We start from the raw sequence: 21,960 nt of genomic DNA, 5'->3' as shown, positions 1-21,960 counted from the left end.
TTCAAGCGGACCATGTGCCTTTTTGGTAGCACATACTTGTGCCAAAAGCTCTTCTCCACTTTGAACTTCAATAAGTCCAAGTACAGGTCCAGACTTACGGATGATCATCTTCAAGACATACTGAGGGTCGCAACTGCTTCCTCCCTCAGGCCAAATCTGGCTCGGCTATGCGAGAGGAAACGCTGCCAGGTCTCTAGCAACAAGGAGTAGGCAAGAGAAGCCATGTTCAGAAGAACAGTTCATTTTCTACAGTGTTCCATTCATGTTCAGAAGAAGGTTATAGAACTGTTAATACAGACATTTCAATCTAAATACAGCAGATATAGAAGACTGAAAGAAACACACAAGTTCACTGACTAAAAACATCTTATTATTATTTTATTTATGTATTACAGATTGATTTATTTTCTTATTAATTCTTAATTTGTTTATTTATTTTTCATATTTTGTGTTAAAAAATAAAAATAAAGAGATTTGAGAAGATTGGAATTTTTTAACCATGCCTTTCTTGTGGAAAACCTAATGCGGCCCAGCCTCACCCAGACTCTGCCTGCAGCGGCCCCCAGCTAAATTGAGTTTGAGACCCCTGTCCTACACCATAAATCAGTAAGAGAGGGTACGACCTCTCTCATGGCCCCAAGTGGTGTGTGCATGCCAGAGCACTCTGGAAGGCACACAGAGTCTTTACAGACTACTCAGGATCAAACCTCTATCATTATGCAATCGATTATACAACTCTAAGCATATATGAGTAAATATTTCTAAGCATAAATGACAATCAACAATATAAACCTTACAGCTGGTTTTAATAACAGAATTCATTTGTTTCTCAAACGAGAAAGAGCTATCGAGAAACACTCCTAAATCTTTAGTTCTGAACTTTTCCAGTGGGCCAAGGTCAACATTATCTGCTAATGCTAAATAGGCTGCCGTTATTAACTAATGCTAATTTGACATGAATTAGCATTATGCACTAATGCTAACACTTACTTTTTTTAAAAATGTGAGTAGCTAATGCTAACACTATTTCCCTTAACTTTATAACAATGTGAACGGCTAATGCTAACACTCTTTTTCCTAGCATTATAACATCTGAGCTGCTAATGCTAAGTAGGCTGCCATTAGCACCTACGTCTAATTTAAGGCAAATACGCATTAGAACCTAATGCTCATATCGTTTTCCTTTGCTTTATAACAATGTGAGCAGCTACTGCTAAATAGCATTAGCTAATAACAGCAGTCTAATTTAATGCAAGTTAGCCTCATTTGCATTACAACGATGTGAGGAGTTAACGCTAAGTATGCTGCCATTAGTGGCTAATTCTAATTAGGGGTGAATAAATATTACCAGCTAATGCTAATATCGTATTCTCTTCCCTTTTAACAATGTGAGCAGCTAGTGCTAGGTAGGCTGATGCTAGCAGCTAATGCTAAAGCTAATTTAATGTGAATTAGCATCACATTAGTGAGGAGTTAATGCTAAGTAGACTGCCATTAGCAGGTAATGCTAATTTTAGGTGAATAGGAATTGGCAGATAATGCTAATACCATATTTTCTTGCTTTATAACAATGTGACCAGCTAATGCTATGTAGGTTGCCGTTATTAGCTAATACTAATTTGAGGTGAATTAGCATTATCCCCTTATGCTAACAATGTTTTTTCTTACTTTTTAACAATACAAGTAGCTAATGTGAACACTTTTTTTTTTAATTGAATTCTAATTTTTCCCTTGCGATGTGAAGAGTTAATGCTAAATAGGATGCCATTAGTGGCTAATTCTAATTTTAGATGAGAAAGCATTAGAAGCTAATGCTAATACCATATTTTCTTGCTTTATATCAATATTAGTAGGTAATGCTAAGTACGTAGCCATTATTAGCTAATGCTAATTTAGGTGAATTAGCATTATCCACTAATGCTAACACTGTTTTTGCCAACTCTTTTCCCTTGCATTATAACAATATGAGCAGCTAATGCTAAGAAGGCTGCCATTATTAGGTAATGCTAATTATTATGTGTGTTAGCATTATCCGCTGCTGCTAGCAATGTTTTATCTTACCTTTTAACAATATCAGCAGCTAATGCTAACACTACTTTAATTTCAGTTAAACCTACTTAGCATTAATTAACTTCATTTAGCATTAAGAAGTTTTTGCTATAGGCTACCATTAGTGGCTAATGCTAATTTGAGGTAAATAGAAATTGGCAGCTAATGCTAATACCATATTTTCTTGCCTTATAACAATGTGACCAGCTAATGCTAAGCAGGTGCCATTATTAGCTAATACTAATTTGAGATGAATTAGCATTATCCGCTTATGCTAACAATGTTTTTTCTTACTTTTTAACAATACGCCATTAGTGGCTAATTCTAATTTTAGATGAAAAAGGATTAACAGCTAATGCTCATACTGTTTGCTTTGTAAGAATGACAGCAGCTAATGATATGAAGTCTACCGTTATTAACTAATGCTAATTTGATGAGAATTAGCATTATCCGATAATGGTAACTCTTTTCCCCTGCATTATAACAATGTCAGGAGTTAATGCTAAGTAGACTGCCATTAGGGGCTAACTCTAATTAGGGGTGAATAATTATTAGCAGCTAATACTAATACCGTTTTCTCTTTTTCCTTATAACAACTTGAGCAGCTAATGCTAATTTGATGCGAATTAGCATTATATTAGTGAGCAGTTAATGCTAAGTAGGCTGCCATTATTAACTAATACTACGTTGACGTGAATTAGCATTATGCGCTACTGCTAATACTGTTTTCTCTTACTTATTTAAAAATGATAGTAGCTAATACTAATACTCTTTTCCGTTGGGTAACAACAAAGTGAGGAATTAATGCTAAGTTGGCTGCTTTTAGCGGCTTATTCTAATTAGGGGTGAATAATTATTAGCAGCAAATGCTAATACCGTTTTCTCTTTCCTTATAACAATATGAGCAGTTAATGCTAATTTGATGTAAATTAGCATTATATTAGTGAGGAGTTAATGCTAAGTAGGCTGCCATTAGCAGCTAAAGGTAATTTGAGGTGAATAAGCACTAGTAGCTAATGCCAATACCCTTTTCTCTTGTGTTATAATGATGTGAAACGTTAATATTGTTCTCAAACAACAGAATGAGAATGAAATATTGATTCTAACAGGGCCCATAAACAGCATTAGCTTAGCAGCATTAGCTTATCAGAGTCTCCATCATGGTCACACAAATCCTTAGCGGAGCAAAGTGGCCTACTTAGCAATAGCTGCTGTAGAAAGCAAAGGGAAAACAGTATTAGCATTAGCTGCTAAATGTGCACTTGAGAACAAATCTATTGTGAATTCAGCCGTGAATGTAGTGTTTCCAGTAAGCTTCCATTTCCAAATGTTAGCTGCTCCTGTCTGCCTCTTTGTCACACACACAGACTGAAATGATTCACAGCCTTGTTTCATCCTTCTGTCAGTGTCACTGACTGTCACTGTGACTGTGGACATACAGCATGGGAAACACACACATGGCTGATACTTGTATCTAAAGTTACAAAATGTTGTCTCTGTCCAAATATTACCTAACTGTAAGTCTACTTTTAATGAAACTCTCAACATGACTTATCAGTTATCATTAATGTTCCTGCAAACAGACTCCTTGAAGACCCCCTACATAAATATCCATGTACTATCCAGCTAGACTAGTGTGTCTGTCCCTGAAAATATTCCTGCATGTGTGATTGTTCATGTCTCATCTGCAGGAAACAAACAGGAAGTGAGTGAAAGACACAGGAAATGATTCCAGCTCTTCCTCCTATATCAGACATTCTCTCCATACCTGAGAGTGTCCAGTCTCCAGCCTGGATCCTTCAGTCCAGCCGACAGAAGCTTCATTCCTGAGTCACCTGGATGATTGTAGCTCAGGTCCAGCTCTCTCAGATGGGAGGGGTTGGAGGTCAGAGCTGAGGCCAGAGAAGTACAGCCTTCCTCTGTGATCAGACAGCCTGACAGACTGCAGACACACAAAACAACAATCCATCTGTTATCCATCTCTATAGCAGCATAACTAAATGATGGTTCAGGGTCACCTGATCCAGCTCTAACTATAAGTTTTATCAAAAAGGAAAGTTTGAAGCTGATCGTCAAAGTAGAGAGGGTGTCTGTCCCCTGAACTCAAACTGGGAGCTGCTTCCACACCCAGTCCAACATAGCCAGGCTTTCTTTGCTGCTTTGACAAAACCTCAAATCCCAGTCAGAGATGGTGAGCATCATCACAGTGATGATCATTTCTCTGTTAACCCAGGCTTTCTGCTTCAGGATCTGTGCACGCTCACAGAACAAGGAGACCTTTAAACATCATTTCACTAAATGGATGGACTGAGCTCAGCCTACAGATGAACTGGATAAATAAAGATTTGACCTCAGTGTGCTCAGTGTTCCTGTCTATTCCTAACATATTCCTAACATGACAGCTGCACTTTAGAGCTCTAAAACTGGAACTGACACATATTTAAACTCCACATGTTACTCAGTACATTCAGTTCTGACACTCGCCCACAGTCCAACAAAGGAAACATGGAGATCACATCAGTTTGTCACCAAAGTCTAATTATTCCAGAGGGCAGTGTTGATACAACTAAAGTTATTTTTAAGCAAAGTTGAGTTTTTTATTGTCGCAGTACTTCATGTCTGAAGTATCACTTAAATGCATTACACGCTGTTGATGGCAGCAAACAAACCACCCAAACAAACAGAGGTGGGAGGCTTGGGCAGACTACGTAGGATCAGCTTGTGGGAGGAGTCAGGATAAAACCAAAGAAAGACAAGCTAACAAACACCACAGTGAAGTGAGTAGCTACAAACTGCAGGCCGATTAGTGTTGTTGAAGAAGTCGGTCTGAGGAACGTTCTTAGGATCAACAAATGACGGCATGTATGAGCCTCCCTCAAGACGCACCATCACAAGAAGAACACATGAGCTGTAGAAAAAGGAGAGACTATGAAAGCCACGGCGTTACAACGTGCACCAGCTGTTGGTCTCTCTGGAGACTACTGGGCGTGGCTGGGTAACCATGGTTACTTGGGAGTTACAGTACATGATATTAATGAAGAGTGGGAGCTGCGTTCTATAGCAAACAATTTGTTATGAGGTAATCAGCTGATCTTAGTTTAACCGGAAGCCCTTCACAATAATTGCAATGCCTTTATTTTGTACAACTACCATCAGTTCGTCTGTACTGATGGTAACTTAAAGTCACACTAATGTCGTTTAGTTTCTATAGTTTATGTAGTGGAAGTATACTACAGTACCCTGATCACTGATAGGACAGATTTATGTAGATATACACCTTTGTGTTTAACATTACTGCATTATAGTACTGTGATCTTTGTCCTTATATATGGCTATATTAGCTATACTGATGTACGTACATATAACTGGATATGTATCTTATCTATTCATCTTATTTGTCATGTATTTGTATTGTGTACTTCCTTTTTGTAAGAAACCACACACATGATCACAGCCGCAAGAATCAATCAGTGAAAGAATAAAGTGTCTCAAACCAAACCTTAAGCTCTTTATTCCACATGCTGGGATCATTTGGCCTTCAGTGGTGTTCTGGCTGACACACCGGAGTGACCAGAGTGCTAAAGAGTGAATCGGACACACCAGTGTCATCTCTGATATCTCCACTACATTTAATCGTCCTTCAGCTTGTGGCTGCCGTTAGCTGGTCTGCTAGTTAGCTGATTTGCTATTTAGCCGGTGTGCTAGTTAGCTGGTGTGCTAGTTAGCCGGTTCGCTAGTCAGCTGGTGTGCTGACCAGCGAACCAGTAGGTTACAAGATGAGCTTGTCTGTCTGATGAGCCAGCTCTCTCTGTCTTGGTCATTTTGTCCTTGGGCAAAACCTAACCTACCACTACAACTGTAGCTTACCTCCACCAGTGTGTGAATGTGAGAGTGAATGAATACAGGGAGTGCAGAATTATTAGGCAAATGAGTATTTTGTCCACATCATCCTCTTCATGCATGTTGTCTTACTCCAAGCTGTATAGGCTCGAAAGCCTACTACCAATTAAGCATATTAGGTGATGTGCATCTCTGTAATGAGAAGGGGTGTGGTCTAATGACATCAACACCCTATATCAGGTGTGCATAATTATTAGGTAACGTCCTTTCCTTTGGCAAAATGGGTCAAAAGAAGGACTTGACAGGCTCAGAAAAGTCAAAAATAGTGAGATATCTTGCAGAGGGATGCAGCAGTCTCAAAATTGCAAAGCTTCTGAAGCGTGATCATCGAACAATCAAGCGTTTCATTCAAAATAGTCAACAGGGTCGCAAGAAGCGTGTGGAAAAACCAAGGCGCAAAATAACTGCCCATGAACTGAGAAAAGTCAAGCGTGCAGCTGCCAAGATGCCACTTGCCACCAGTTTGGCCATATTTCAGAGCTGCAACATCACTGGAGTGCCCAAAAGCACAAGGTGTGCAATACTCAGAGACATGGCCAAGGTAAGAAAGGCTGAAAGACGACCACCACTGAACAAGACACACAAGCTGAAACGTCAAGATTGGGCCAAGAAATATCTCAAGACTGGTTTTTCTAAGGTTTTATGGACTGATGAAATGAGAGTGAGTCTTGATGGGCCAGATGGATGGGCCCGTGGCTGGATTGGTAAAGGGCAGAGAGCTCCAGTCCCACTCAGACGCCAGCAAGGTGGAGGTGGAGTACTGGTTTGGGCTGGTATCGTCAAAGATGAGCTTGTGGGGCCTATTCGGGTTGAGGATGGAGTCAAGCTCAACTCCCAGTCCTACTGCCAGTTTCTGGAAGACACCTTCTTCAAGCAGTGGTACAGGAAGAAGTCTGCATCCTTCAAGAAAAACATGATTTTCATGCAGGACAATGCTCCATCACACGCGTCCAAGTACTCCACAGCGTGGCTGCAAGAAAGGGTATAAAAGAAGAAAAACTAATGACATGGCCTCCTTGTTCACCTGATCTGAACCCCATTGAGAACCTGTGGTCCATCATCAAATGTGAGATTTACAAGGAGGGAAAACAGTACACCTCTCTGAACAGTGTCTGGGAGGCTGTGGTTGCTGCTGCACGCAATGTTGATGGTGAACAGATCAAAACACTGACAGAATCCATGGATGGCAGGCTTTTGAGTGTCCTTGCAAAGAAAGGTGGCTATATTGGTCGCTGATTTGTTTTTGTTTTGTTTTTGAATGTCAGAAATGTATATTTGTGAATGTGGAGATGTTATATTGGTGTCACTGGTAAAAATAAATAAATGAAATGGGTATATATTTGTTTTTTGTTAAGTTGCCTAATAATTCTGCACAGTAATAGTCACCTGCACACACAGATATCCCCCTAAAATAGCTAAAACTAAAAACAAACTAAAAACTACTTCCAAAAACATTCAGCTTTGATATTAATGAGTTTTTTGGGTTCATTGAGAACATGGTTGTTGTTCAATAATAAAATTATTCCTCAAAAATACAACTTGCCTAATAATTCTGCACTCCCTGTAGTGGGATTGTAAAGGGTCTTTGAGGGTCTCGAAAAGCGCTATATAAATGCAATCCATTATTATTATTAAGAGCATCTTTAGGCCTGACTGTGCTCATCCTTCCTCCAACCTCTCCTTACCAAAGATAACAACTACATCAGTATTAGCTCAATAACAATTTCTGCAATTCAATTGTGGACATTCATTTTTAAACCTTGTGTAAAACGATAAAACCTCAAAGTCTGAGCATTATTCTTTGTGCAAACAGCTCTTGCAGGTTCCCCCGGACTTAGGTTATTTTTATTATTTAATTACTTTCCTTTAAGCAGCTGTTCAGGCTACTAAACTCATCCCAGAAATAACAAGTGACACCATTAATAGTAGAGGTGGGAATCACCATACAACTCGCGATACGATATTATCACAATACTTAACGCACGATACGATATTATTGCGATTTTTTAAAATATTTTGCGATATTTAAATTCTGCACATAAAGGTAAACTTTATCAATATTCATTTTATCTAATATCAAAGTCTCACACTCAGTCTTTCTCTCATTTCAGTCAGTTTTATTGTTGACAAACTGAACGGTTTGTATTACAGTCTAGTCCAACTTAACTGAATGCAACCATCTGGTACAATTATAGCTATTCTGAACTATGCAATTTATGAAAACTATGCAGCCCCTTCAGCAACTGAAGAATTTGAAAGTAAATTTTAAAAAAAATATAATTTTACATTAAATAAAAAAGTTTCAAACTTAATTAAAATTAAACATGTCTTAAATTAAAATAAGTAAACTGTCATGTTTATTGCTGCCAAAAAAAAAGTTAAACACATTTGGACAGTGAAGGAATGTCAGGATTGTTGCTCAGAAAAAGGATCAACATGCTCTGAAGTCAACATGCTCTGACTCCAGAGCATGTTGACTTCAGAGAAAAAATTGTTTGTAACAAAATATCGATTTCTGCTGTCCCTGTATCGATACATTATTAGCAAACAAAATATCACGATACTACACAGTATCGATTTTTTCCCCCACCCCTAATTAATAGTGGAGCTAACTTTAACAGGTGAAACTGATTTGACCTATAAGGCTACTGCAGTTACTTCTTATCAGGTTTAGTAGGGAAGACATCTGGATGAGGTAGTTAGTAGTATGTAGTTAGTACCGGGCGACTCCCCTCCCCCACATCGGCACCAGAACCCTGTATTATCTACAGGGTAAGACTGCCTGTTTTATCAAACTATGGCCATTACTACTGTGATCATTTGCAGCCCAGTGTGCCGCTCTCTCTGCTGGGATGAACCACTGGAGCTCACCCAGTCATCCCTTTCTTTCTCTCAAGAAGAAGTGAAATAAATATATTTATTATGTTACGAGTCTAATATTCTTTAAATCAAACTGTAATGAATAAATCAAGCAAGAAGATTTGGTGGCTCCACGTGTTGTAGAAGAAAAGATAAACATCTCATTTTGAGAAATCAGCCTTTAAAATTAAGTACTGTGAATAAAAAACAAACAGCGAGCCAATCAGCAGTCGCCAATATCCTCCTAATTTCATTCACAAAGAAATCAAATATATATATTATGGGCCCAAAGGAGCCTAAATCTTTAAATTAGGCAGTGCATGAAGTATTTTTTTAAATAAACAGAGACATGACTATAACAACTTTTAGTAATTCAGAGTCCAATTATCCACTCAAATGTAAATAAAAGTTCACTTGACAGCTGTAAAAGTTACCTGTTTATACAATAATATAAATCACATTTCAAATGATCATCTGTGGAAAAGTTTGAATCCTGACCTGAGAGTTTCCACTGCACACTGTGAACTCTTTAGTCCAGCGGACAGAAGCTTCACTCCTGAATCCTGCAGGTCAGAGTTACTCAGGTCCAGCTCTCTCAGACTGGAGGACTGGGAGCTGAGGACTGAGGACAGAGCTTCACAGCTTCTCTCTGACAGGTTACAGCCACTCAGTCTGAAAAATAAAAGACAATCTATAAAACAAGTACTCATGTAGAGTTTGTTAATACATTTCACAACATTAAATGTTGACTTTCTATTTTTAAAGGAAACATAAACATACTAAGATACAACATCATATGTATGAACTTTAATTAATAATTCTAAAAACTAAATGTTTTCTGATCTGACCTCAGAGTATTCAGTTTACAGTTTAAACGTTGTAGTCCAGCAGACAGAAGCTTTACTGCTGAAGCCTTCAGGCTCTTGGTACTCAGGTCCAGCTCTCTCAGACTACAGGACTGGGAGCTGACCACTGACAACAAATTTTCACAGCCTTCCTCTGAGACGTTACAGCTGCTCAGTCTGTGAGAGAAAGGAAAAAACAAAAACAAAAAAAAACAAACAATATATGTGATCAAATTAAATTTGTTTATATGTTGAACCCTTTTTTAAAAAAATGTATTTAAACCTATGAGACTATGAGTGCTACCAGTCCAGTGCACATGATTGGTACCTTGATGGTACCTTGCTCAGGGGTACCACAAGGTAACTATTCGGTGGATTCGACCCCTGACCTTATGATCATGGGGCGACCACTCTGCCTACTGAGCTAATAATTCTGTGTACACTGTCATACAATATTAACTAAAACAATTATTTTAGAAAATTTTAGTAATTCAATAATCATGCTCATTACCTGTGTATTGTGAATAACACTTGATTTTAAACACTAGCTGTATAAAACTCTTCCTGTTAAAGGTGTGTATAAAGGAGATGAGCTGAAATGCAGACTTCATGGAGAATGTTTGCTGTCAGCATATATCAAAGACAAAGCAGAGATCCATCCAGTCTCTTCCACTAAGCCCACAGAGGGACAGACAACCACTCTCACTCACACCTGCATGAAGTTTAGATCACCAGGTAACCTAACTGCATGTCTGTGGACAGTGGGAGGAAACTGTAGAGGACCCAGAGACAACCCACTGTAATTCTGTGATAACACTGGTTATGGAAGCCTTACAGTTACATATGGTTACTGACAAGAAACACGACCTTAGAGGCAATTTCAGTAATGAAGACCGAGTTTCTCCCTCCATACAGGATGAAAACATGACAGCACAGCAGAGATTTATATTTAAAAAGGGAGGGTGTGCACTGAAAGTGAGATACAAACTTGATCTTAAATTATGAACATCAGAAAAAGATGTAGGTGAAGTCTGGCAGGTGAAGTTTGTGCTTTAGAATAAAACAACCAAACTCCTGGAGTTGGAGACAAATGAACAAGCTGAGGATAATAAACCTGTCAGAGGGGCTGAAGCATCAGAGCTCATGTTCTTATAGGCTGGGTCTGGATTGTCCTTTGATAAGAGTTACAGAACAAAGTGTGTTTTAGAAATGCTGGAGTGAAACATTAAAACTACCATATATTTACCGAGTGACTGATGATCATTTAATTTACTATTTTAAAAAAATGTTACAGTGCTCTTTGAACTCAGCATTTCTGATTTATTTCCCATGATTTTAACAATGAAGCGATGACAACATGTTTACTCACAGAGCTTTGTTGGAGGCTTTGACCACTGGCAGCATTCTCAGAAGAGCCTCCTCTGAAGCAGAGTATTTCTTGAAGTCAAACTCATCCAGATCTTCTTCTGATGACAGTAAGATGAAGACCAGAGCTGACCACTGAGCAGGAGACAGTTCATCTGTGGAGAGACTTCCTGATCTCAGGGACTGTTGGATCTCCTCCACTAGAGAACGATCATTCAGTTCATTCAGACAGTGGATCAGATTGATGCTTTTCTCTGCAGACAGATTCTCACTGAGCTTCTCCTTGATGTACTGGACTGTTTCCTGATTGGTCTGTGAGTTACTTCCTGTTTGTGTCATCAGGGCTCGTAGGAGAGTCTGATTGGTCTGCAGTGAAAGACCCAGGAGGAAGCGGAGGAACAAGTCCAGGTGTCCATTTGGACTCTGTAAGGCCTTGTTCACAGCACTCTGGTAGAAGTGTTTCTTTGCAGAATCTCCTGTTTCAGACTTCTGGGAGGTTGTTTGTTGTTGTTCCAGCAGATTGAGTCCAGAGTTGATGAAGGTCAGATGGACATGAAGAGCAGCCAGAAACTCCTGAACACTCAGATGGATGAAGCAGAACACCTTGTCCTGGTACAGTCCTCTCTCCTCTTTAAAGATCTGTGTGAACACTCCTGAGTACACTGAGGCTGCTCTGATATCGATGCCACACTCTGTCAGGTCTGATTCATAGAAGATCAGGTTTCCTTTCTGCAGCTGATCAAAAGCCAGTTTTCCCAGAGACTCCATCATCTTCCTGCTCTCAGGACTCCAGTGTGGATCTGTCTCAGCTCCTCCATCATACTTGACCTTCTTCACTTTGGCCTGAACCACCAGGAAGTGGATGTACATCTCAGTCAGGGTCTTGGGCAGCTGTCCTCCCTCTCTGGTTTCCAGCACATCCTCCAGAACTGTAGCAGTGATCCAGCAGAAGACTGGGATGTGGCACATGATGTGGAGGCTTCGTGATGTCTTGATGTGGGAGATGATCCTGCTGGCCTGCTTCTTATCTCTGAATCTCTTCCTGAAGTACTCCTCCTTCTGTGGGTCAGTGAACCCTCTGACCTCTGTCACCATGCCGACACAGTCAGGAGGGATCTGATTGGCTGCTGCAGGTCGTGTGGTTATCCAGAGGCGAGCAGAGGGAAGCAGTTTCCCCCTGATGAGGTTTATCAGCAGCACATCCACTGAGGTGGACTTTCTAGGGTCAGTTAGGATTGTAGTTTTGTGGAAGTCCAGAGGAAGTCGACACTCATCCAGACCATCAAAGATGAACACAACCTGGAAGTCTTCAAAGCTGCAGATTCCTGCTTCTTTGGTTTCAGTAAAGAAGTGATGAACAAGTCCCACCAAGCTGAACTTTTCCTCTTTCAGCACATTCAGCTCTCTGAAAGTGAATGGAAATATGAACTGGATGTCCTGGTTGGCTTTGTCTTCAGCCCAGTCCAGGCTGTATTTCTGTGTTAAGACTGTTTTCCCAATGCCAGCCACTCCCTTTGTCAGCACTGTTCTGATTGGTTCAACTCTTCCAGGTGAGGCTTTAAAGATGTCTTCTTGTCTGATGGTTGTTTCTGGTCTGTCTGGTTTCCTGGATGCTGTTTCAATCTGTCTGACCTCATGTTCATCATTGACCTCTGCAGTCCCTCCCTCTGTGATGTAGAGCTCTGTGTAGATCTGATTCAGGAGGGTTGGGTTTCCTGCTTTAGCGATGCCCTCAAACACACACTGGAACTTCTTCTTCAGGGTGGATTTAAGGTTACGATGACAAACAGCAGCTGGAAGTTCTGAATAATAATAATAAAAATACAACTTTAACAATCATATTTTACAAAATGCTGATGACAATTTCTGACCCACTGAGAAATGACTGAACACACTGGTGTCACAAGTCTCTCATTTATCCAGCAGCTTAAATCTTTAGATAAATCCTCTTACGTCTCTGCAGACGGTCAGCCAGCTCCTCCTGCTTCATTCTCCTCAGGAAGTCCACTGTGATCTTCACAAATGCCTCTCTGCTGTTTCTCCTCTGCTCATCATCCTCCCTCTGAAACTCCAAGCACTGGGGCTTATTTGGATTCAGAGCCTTCTGGATCTTCTTCAGCTCGTTCTTCACAAAAGTGATGATGTTGTCCTCCAGCAGCTGGAACAGAATATTTATGAATGACCCACCACTCTGAACTTTAGTCCACACAACATCCACTTCTTTACGATCAAGGGGCATATCATCCACGAACTCTTTACCAATTATAGGTTTGACTTTATCTGATTAACTGAGACTTTGTCCACAACTCCATGATCCCAAAACGTTGATGCTGTTCATATGAATGCAGCGATTTCAGTGGGAGAAACATTTCACTGGTGTTCAGAGCTGAACTACCAACAGGTTGATGATCAAAGCCAGAAACTTGGAGATGTTTCAGGTGACTGAGTTGATCGTACAGACAACTGGTCTTAAAGGTTCACTCTGTTTACGCATACAGATCAGTATTTAAGGTTTGACTCTCATCATCCACTGGGGCACAAACTGGGCGTCATCAGGACGCTACAACACAGAACAAACACCATCCCCACAGACACAGCAGCCAGCGAAGCAGAAGAACTTCACATCAAGAAGGTCCTGAGTAAATGTGAACGCTGGTTTGAGGGCGGAGTCAAGGAGGCCATTTATGTGAAAAGGAAAGACCATCTCTGAATGGAGGAGGGGCCTAAGGGTACAACTGTCACCATCTTACATGCTGTGATTGCAGCCATTCCCCAGCTCTCTGTGAACTGGACTCATGACCATTGATCAACAACCATTGATCAATGGTCCTGACAATATGCGTACCAATGATCAATGAACTGACCTCCCAGCCCATTGTTCCTTCAGTGGGCTGGTTTCAGTCATACAAATGTCCTGTTTATGAGATTGAAACCTGCAGTCAGCTGAGACTGAAGAAGTCACCTGATGATGATGAAACGTTTCTCCCACTGAAAACATCCAGATGAACAGAATCAAGCTTTTTGGGATTTACGTACCTGGATGATTGAGCATCAAGACACAACTCTGTGACTTTTCTCAGATGAATAAATCCTCTCCTCCAGCTTTGTTTACATCTACCAGCCCTGTGGCGCTGCCCAGGGAAATAATCTATGTGAGAGGTGGAAAGTCATACAGGTGTCTGCTCCTGCCTTCAGTTATTTTATCTACTGTGTGTCAACTGGCTGAACCTCCTCCAACTGTCTACTGTCTCCCTAAACTCAACAATGACTTAGTGATCTATCCATTCTCTGACCAAAGACATCCTGCTGCAGGAGGTTAACATAGCAGCCAATGATGATCCCACTCACTGTGAACAACACATTTGGACCTGATTTGCTGCTCTGGTTTACACGTGAACTTCCACTGCTGCTGTCACCAACTTGAGAGGCTCTACAGAAAAACTGGACTTGTCCATAAAAATCATAAACTACATTACAAGGACAGCATTGCTCAATCAACTCTAATTACTACTGACATGTTATCTCTTCTAACTAAGGTACAGACACTCAAACTTGCTGCTTTCAGTGAGAAGTCAAATGTCTGAATATGAGCTGGAAGCTGCTGAGAGTCCTCCTCCTTCCCGTGGGGTTTACTTTCTCTACTACTTTCACTATAAACACGCCCCTTTCATGCACCTGCAGAGGGCCACCAGCAGATGGAGCTGTCTTAAACAAATCCACTTGGATAGTTAGCTGTAGATGACTTTATCAGTATGATTGTAGGACTTTGAGTTATTCTTTTGATTTATTTAAACTCTTATATTGTGCACAAGTGTTGAGCGACCCATAATTTCTCTGTACTTTTCATAAGAGCAGCCAGACTTTCAGCTGGTTTTTCTTTTTTAAGAGATCAAAGTTATTGAAGAAACAGTTATTCAGCTTCATCCCCACTGATCTCGACTACAAACTGTTTCACTTTGGTTTCTGTTTAAAGCCTCGATGTTTAAAACGTTTCCCTGTGATCACATTTGCACCGTCTGATTTCAAAGTTTGTTTCTTTTGGTCATTTAGTCCACAGAGTCCTTGGTGTTCTGAAAGGGACCTATAAATAAATGCATTATTATTAATAATAAAGTAGTTGTTGTACATGTACAGACCATAAATATGGAGTCCAGCTGTGTTTGATGCTGCTGGGCAGACTGACCACTGGGAACCTCTGAGCTCTGCTGGTCCACTCTGTGGAGGAACCATGAAGGATTAGATCAACACAGGATAAAGATCCAGGAGTTTCTGCTCAAATAACTTCATCTGAATCAAGTCTGTCAAGTTTTAAACTCTCAGATTGTGAACATATCAGTAATTTTCAGTCTGTTTTCATGGACGTCCTTTCAGTGGTGATGTCAGGGATGATTTTGAAGAAGCTCATCAAACTGAACCATCAGCAGATCACTGCTCCAAAACCAGAACATGATCCGAGTCTCCCTCCACCACCAGAACACCAGCTTTACTAACGTGGTAGATCAGTGTAGTACAGATCAATAACTGATGAGTCATTTGATCAAAATCACTGAGTGCTTCACGTCTGACCCTCTGATGCTTCTGTAGACATTTTGCATATTTAATGAATGTCTGACAGTTTTACATTCATTCTATGAACACAGTGGAAATGTTGTGTTATAGTCTCCATGTTGTTTCCAGCATCATAAATTCTTAAGTTCAGAAAATTAGATTCTTTCTTCACAGCTGAAAAACAACAACATTTATTCTCTATTGAAATCTGCATCGTCCACTCCAAAGGTCACAATCTGAAGGTAACATCTGGTTTTGTTCCCTGTGGTTAACTCTGAGCATCAGTATGGTGGGATTTATCCACTACATCCACACCACTGTGGTTCAGTGTTGTCCTGATGGAGTAACAGCAGCCAGTATGATCCAGGCTTTAGCTGCTGGGTCTCTGTGTGACCTCTCAGACTGTTTAACAGATCAGACACAAAGAGAATCAGAGCAGCTCTGTTCTTTAAAGACAAACATGAACCCACTCAGGTCACACTTTCCCCACAGATATGAGCATCACTGTCCTCAAACAGCAAATGACCAAGTCGAACATTTGGATCTTTTCTCTTTCATTGTTTTCTTTTTAATGAATCTTTGTAACAATCTGAGGATGTTTCAGGTCATATTTATCCAGGAAACACAAACATGTAAAGGAGTCATCACAGCTCTCTGACCTCGTTGCTCCAGGGTCACCACTGAAGAGTGGAGGGTGACCTTTGGACCGGTCACTCCTCACAGACGGACAGCTGGACCCTGCAGACTGTGACCTCTGACCTCTGCAGACACAAACATGATTGAAGCAGCTGTGATCACACAGACTGCAGATAATGCAGCTGTTTCCTGTCAGTAACATCCTCTTAGATTAGAGTTCAGCTTTTTACAGGAAAACTGGACAAAACTGATATTTGTTACAAACTCATTTTCATTTCCTCTCAGCTCACAAACACAGTCAGACAATCAACCAGAGTCAACACTGATTATAATGTCAGTGCAGAATTATTTCTGTTACTCAGTGAGTTCAGCTCTCTGACCTCGTTGCTCCAGGTTCACCACTGAAGTCTGGATTATGACCTTTGGACCAGTCACTCCTCACAGACGGACAGCTGGACCCTGCAGACTCTGCTCTGTCCTCCTCTTCCTCCATCATCATCTTCAGTCAGTCTGAGAGGTAAACCACAAACACTCAGTGAGTTCACATTAACAGGAGGAACTGAGTTACAGTCGCTGACCTCTGACCTGTCATGTGACCATGAAACCAGGTCAATATGTCTGTAGGTTCAGTCATCCAGGTCATGTGATCTAAGGAGCTTGGAGAGAAAAGAGACGTCTTTAAGTTTCTGGAAGACGTTTCATCAGAGAAGCTTCTTCAGCTCTAAAACCAAACGGTGGAGAGTCCCAGATATTTAAACCTGAGAGGGAAAGAAAGCATGTCGCTGACCCACCACTGATGTTATTTCAAGGAGGAAACTGAGAGCCTTTGCACCAGGAGCACAAACATCAGCTCCAGCAATGATCCACTGATGTGTTTTTATTCCATGTATGAATGTTGTTATTGACAGAGATGACGTTTGTGTGTCAGTGATGCAGTGACTGTTGTTGTTACCTGTACAGGCTGGTTAGACTCTATGAAACAGATCATACAGATCTCTGCATGTTAGAAGAGACTATTAAAGGTCATGAATGAGACAAAGGCAGGGAGGCGTCCTTTACAGCTAAACAGCAGAGTGAGAGAACAGCCAGCACCTCTACATTTATCACATTATACAGCACATGTATGATACTGACAGGGATGAGAAGAATTTAGTGATTCTGATCCCATCATTGATATTACTTATTGATTCTCAGTAGCTCTGCTCTGACAGTCACCACCATCACTGAGCAGCATATCAAAGACATTTGTGCACATTAACTGCATGTTGTGGCTCAAATGTTTGTGCATGTTGGAGGCATTTCCTCTTTGTTGCAAAATAAAGAGGTTGAAAGGAAAGTAATAAAGGAAACATGTAATTATAACAGTAATGTTGGCTGTGTATCACGTGTGGCATGTCATTGTGGGGCTGGCCTCTGTTGGGATTGAGAATATGTGATGGCGGGGGCAGGGTTGGTTACTGGGGTTTATCCTGATCTCCTGTTTAGTGGAACTGTGCTCCTTTGAATCCACAGCACTAACCTGGCACACACACATAAAATGCATCATTGCTACAGAGCACAGCAGGACTCATTATGAGTGGTGGGGCAGGCTGGATGGTGTTGAGGAGTCGTATCGCAGTGACATTGGCTCCCCTGCTTCACTCTCTCCTGCCCCACTAATGCAACTCACTAATCCCTCTGTCCCCTTTAGGTGGGGCTCACGCTGACAAGATAAAATAAGCTGCACGACTGGTGGGTGGGGGCTGTGCTGTCAGCCCCCCTGGGTCTGCTCCTCTGTGATCCTCAGTGGGCCAGTATGCCTCTCCTGGTAGCTCCATGGGGGATGGTGTGGTGGGTTGGTGGGTGCCATGGCGACTATGTGCGGACTTCACATTTTTGTCTGCTGTGACAGCTCCTTGATCTGGGCGGGGCCAGTGGGGTGTGGGTAGGTCCTTTGTGGGGCTTTGGACGTTGCCTGAATATTGTCAGGCAGCTGGGTGCTGTGCCTCGACCCTTTCTTCCTTTGCATTTGTGGTTTGGTGCCATAAATGCACAACATAGAAGAGCCACCTCGACGGGACAACACTCAGCGGTTCATCTGTCTCTCTTCCACAGCATGTCTTTATCCTGTCTTCCTTCTCTCACCCCAACCAATCACAGCAGATGGCCCCGCCCCTCCCTGAGCCTGGTGCCGGAGGTTTCTTCCTGTTAAAAGGGAGTTTTTTCTTCCCACTGTCGCCAAAGTGCTGCTCATAGGGGGTCATATGATTGTTGGGTTTTTCTCTGTATGTATTATTGTACGAGCTACCTTACAGTATAAAGCACCTTGAGACGACTGCTGTTGTGATTTGGTGCTGTGTAAATAAAACTGAATTGAATTAAGAAACAACTCTTAGATTCCTCACATGATTCTCCTGTATTCCTACGGGACGCCAAGGTAATATAACATGGAAGTGTGTCACAGTGCCTGGTGGCCACATGTTACCCATAAACTGTCAACCTGACCGTACTGTAGCTAAGTCCAAAGACTAGTTAAAGATTAAAGCTTTTTGGGGGGTTAAATCTGACATAAATAAAGAAAGAATAACATTAAAGTCGATTCTTTTGATCACTGTAGTTCTACTTTGAGGATATGATGTGTAAAAACCCTCAGTTGTGGCTGGTGGATCTCACATTCCTGGTCTTTGTAATTCCAGTTCAATGAAGCCTCATTTTCACCTTTTTCCAGGTAAATTTTCCCAACTGTTCTAATGTCCATGCTGTGGCATTGTCCCATCATTTGTATTTCCTGTTAATGGATTTTTAATATGGTCTGGGAAATTACTATATATGAGTAACTTCCTGTTGTATTGCAGCTTAAGGCCATTGTCACTGAAATAAAGCCCGAGTTGTAATAGTTTGCATCCAGAACGAGGAAAACGAAGAAACCCAAACACTGCTCAGTGGATGAGTCCGTCCTGGAATAAATACCAGGACAAAACTAAAAAGAAGAGCTTGTTTCCTCGAAGCAACAACAGAAAGCTCTTTGTCTCTACAGATGTTTCTGGGAAACACGTTAACAATATTTAAACATTTGTTCTTAATAAACGTTTTTACTTAATGATGCTTTATGATATTTCTATCTGACCTAATGCAGCAGCGTATCCACATGAACTCTGCAGTGTTTCTACCCAGAGGCCACCGTGGTCCTTCTTTACTAATGCTGAGGGTTTTCTCCCAGCCGTGATAGCCTTTGACAGGTAAACTGAGTCATTCCAGCCCAGTGCAAAAATAACCTCCCTGTCTGCTCTTAACTTCACGCATCGATGCTAAAACGTTGCATAACTGAACCTGCAGACTGTGATCCTGTAGCTGTCGAGGAGAGGGCTTGATGCCGTCCATCTTCTGCTCAATTAACAACGCCTGCAACCTTTTGAGCCTTGGTCCTGCTACAGTCACAAATATAACATCATCACTCTTTATTTGATCCACTACACTGCTGTCATTTCTCTGTTATGGCCCCACGAGGTCACTGAATTCTGTCATTCTTCTCCAATCCATGGTTTTCAGTCACTGGTGGGCAACATTACTCTACCACGACTGCAAACAGTGGACAGTTGGTAGGTAGTCCTGCAGGACGCCTGTCTCGAGCCAAGGCTACTTGGAACATCTCTCCATGGAGGAACAATGAAGACATGAAGAGAAACTATAAATCTTTGGGACTTGTGCTCCAACAGCTTTGTTTAAAGGCCTGAAAGTGGCGACGTCTCTCCCAGAGCTCCAGCTCAGTGACATCTATGTGTGCCTTGTATGCTTCAGCTGACGCTGCTGCCAGGATGAAAGCTGTCAAACCGAGCACAGCTACATGTTCCACCTGGATGGGTAAATAATGTGTTTGAGGTGAGAACAATCAGGAAAGCTCGCCAGCGGCTTTACTTCCTGAGGAGGCTGAGGAAGTTTGGCATGAACGCCAACATCACCTCAAATTTCTACAGGTGTGCAGTCGAGAGCTTGCTGACGAGCTGCATCACAGTTTGGTACGAAGCTGCTCTGCCAGCAGCCGTAAATCACTACAGAGGGTGAAGGCAGCAGAGCACATCACTGGCACCAGGCTTCCTGCCATTCAGGACATTTATCTCCAGCGGTGCCTCCATAAAGCACACAGCATCATCAAGGACCACAGCCACCCAGCACATCAGCTGTTCTCCTTGTTACCATCGTTACAGGAGTCTGTCTGCTCGGACTACAAGACTCAAAAACTGTTTCTACCACCAAGCCATACGACACCTCAACCACAACACTTAAACACACACAACACAGCACTCAGAAGCTACCTGCAGCTTCACAAGTACTCTGTTTAATCTGCACTGGTCACTCCACTTTATTGTCATTGATATTTATATTTAAAAGTGCAATACTGAAATTTTCTGCTGCTCATTCCTGTGCAATGTCCCATCTGCCCTCCCGTCATATTTCTCTTCAAGATTTTCTTATTTAATCACTAGTGTACATATATTTATAGATACAAATATATTTAGTCATCTTTTCTCTTTTACCATGTCTCTCTAATATTTGCTCCTTACTATTTTTCTATTTTCTTTATTATTTTATTTTATTATAGTTTCTCCTACTGTATCAAGCTGCCGAGTGACTGCTGCTCGTCAAACACATTTCATTGCAATGTTGACCCTGTGCTAACTTGCATATGACAAATAAAACTGAAAACTGAAAAGAAGAAACTGGTCGTTGTTAAAGGAAAGGTAATCTCCACATAAGCAGCTTAGATGACCTTCCACGTGTAAATCTTACAATGTGTTGACTTGGACATGAACAGTGTAGGACCAGAAAAGTCCCAGCAGTGTTAATTTGTCACATTAATGTAAAATGAAGTATTTTTCTGATGTTGGGTTAATCGTTCCTACAGTTTAAATGAGCCGTCACTGATGTTCACATGTGGCAGCCATACTCTACGGCTTCTGTAAATAAACACTGATTACTGAATCCAGTTTTGGCTACATTAAACTCAAAGACGTTCAAAGGATGGCTGGAAAGCTACAGACTGCAGTACTGTTTGGCACCAGTAGCAAAGTATGTCTGTTGTGGAGTTGTAGACATGTAACTTGAACATGTTTGTAACTTTTTACTAGCATTTTGTTTACTATGTTTCAGATCTATGGCACTAAATGGGGGACTGACCACGTTTTTGACCTTGACTGGACTTACTGGGTCCAGTAAAGATATCATAGCCAAAGGTGGCTCTGCTTCCAGTTCTGGCTTATAGGAAGATCTCTGAAGGTTGGGTGTAATCCTCTCCTGACTTTGGATCACTCTCTTAGATCTAAACCTCCAGCTCTGGACTCGCCATCCTCAAAGACTGCTCCATAAGAACACAGGCATGTGTGAACAGCCCACTCCTCCTTTGGTCAATGGCACACACTTTTAGACGATGTGTATTCAGCATCTGGCAAGAGTGGAATCAACTGGGGCTCTTTCTAAATTGGCGTCACCATTGATTGTGGTGGTGGCAGCAGCTCATTCTGCTGGCTCTGTGTAACAGGGTCATAAATCACATTGTTATAATGTGTTCTAAACCCCCAAACTGCTCCTTTTATACCTGACTTTTAGGACCTCCAAGCCTGTAGTTGTGTTCATTATCAGTTAGAGCCCCTCCTCGTTCTTTTCTTCTTCTTCGGTGCAATCCTATAAATACAGTGTACCCCTTTTGCCTCTCCCCTTTTCTACAATCCCCCTGTGGGAGAGGTGGGTGTCATTTCTTTCCAACACTTTAAAACACACATAT

General features: G+C 41.4%; 1 protein-coding gene across 1 annotated transcript in view; it reads right to left on the bottom strand.

Moving 5' to 3' along the window:
- Positions 1–14,954, bottom strand: part of LOC308399156 (protein NLRC3-like) — a 22,462-nt gene extending 7,508 nt beyond the window's left edge. Inside the window, exons 1-5 of the mRNA XM_080886189.1 lie at positions 12,972–14,954; positions 11,023–12,820; positions 9,657–9,830; positions 9,307–9,480; positions 3,818–3,991 (exon numbers count right to left, since the gene is read on the bottom strand). Coding sequence (XP_080742315.1) covers positions 3,818–3,991; positions 9,307–9,480; positions 9,657–9,830; positions 11,023–12,820; positions 12,972–13,257 — 2,606 coding nt within the window. The 5' untranslated portion in view covers positions 13,258–14,954. The remainder of the gene's footprint in view (positions 1–3,817; positions 3,992–9,306; positions 9,481–9,656; positions 9,831–11,022; positions 12,821–12,971) is intronic.
- Positions 14,955–21,960: the final 7,006 nt, after the last annotated feature.

The sequence above is a fragment of the Rhamphochromis sp. 'chilingali' genome (genome assembly GCF_963969265.1).
Source record: "Rhamphochromis sp. 'chilingali' genome assembly, chromosome: 1".
In the NCBI taxonomy this organism is placed as follows: Eukaryota; Metazoa; Chordata; class Actinopteri; order Cichliformes; family Cichlidae; genus Rhamphochromis; species Rhamphochromis sp. 'chilingali'.
Note: the sequence above shows the minus strand (reverse complement) of the source record. Positions and strands in the feature narration are given on the sequence as shown.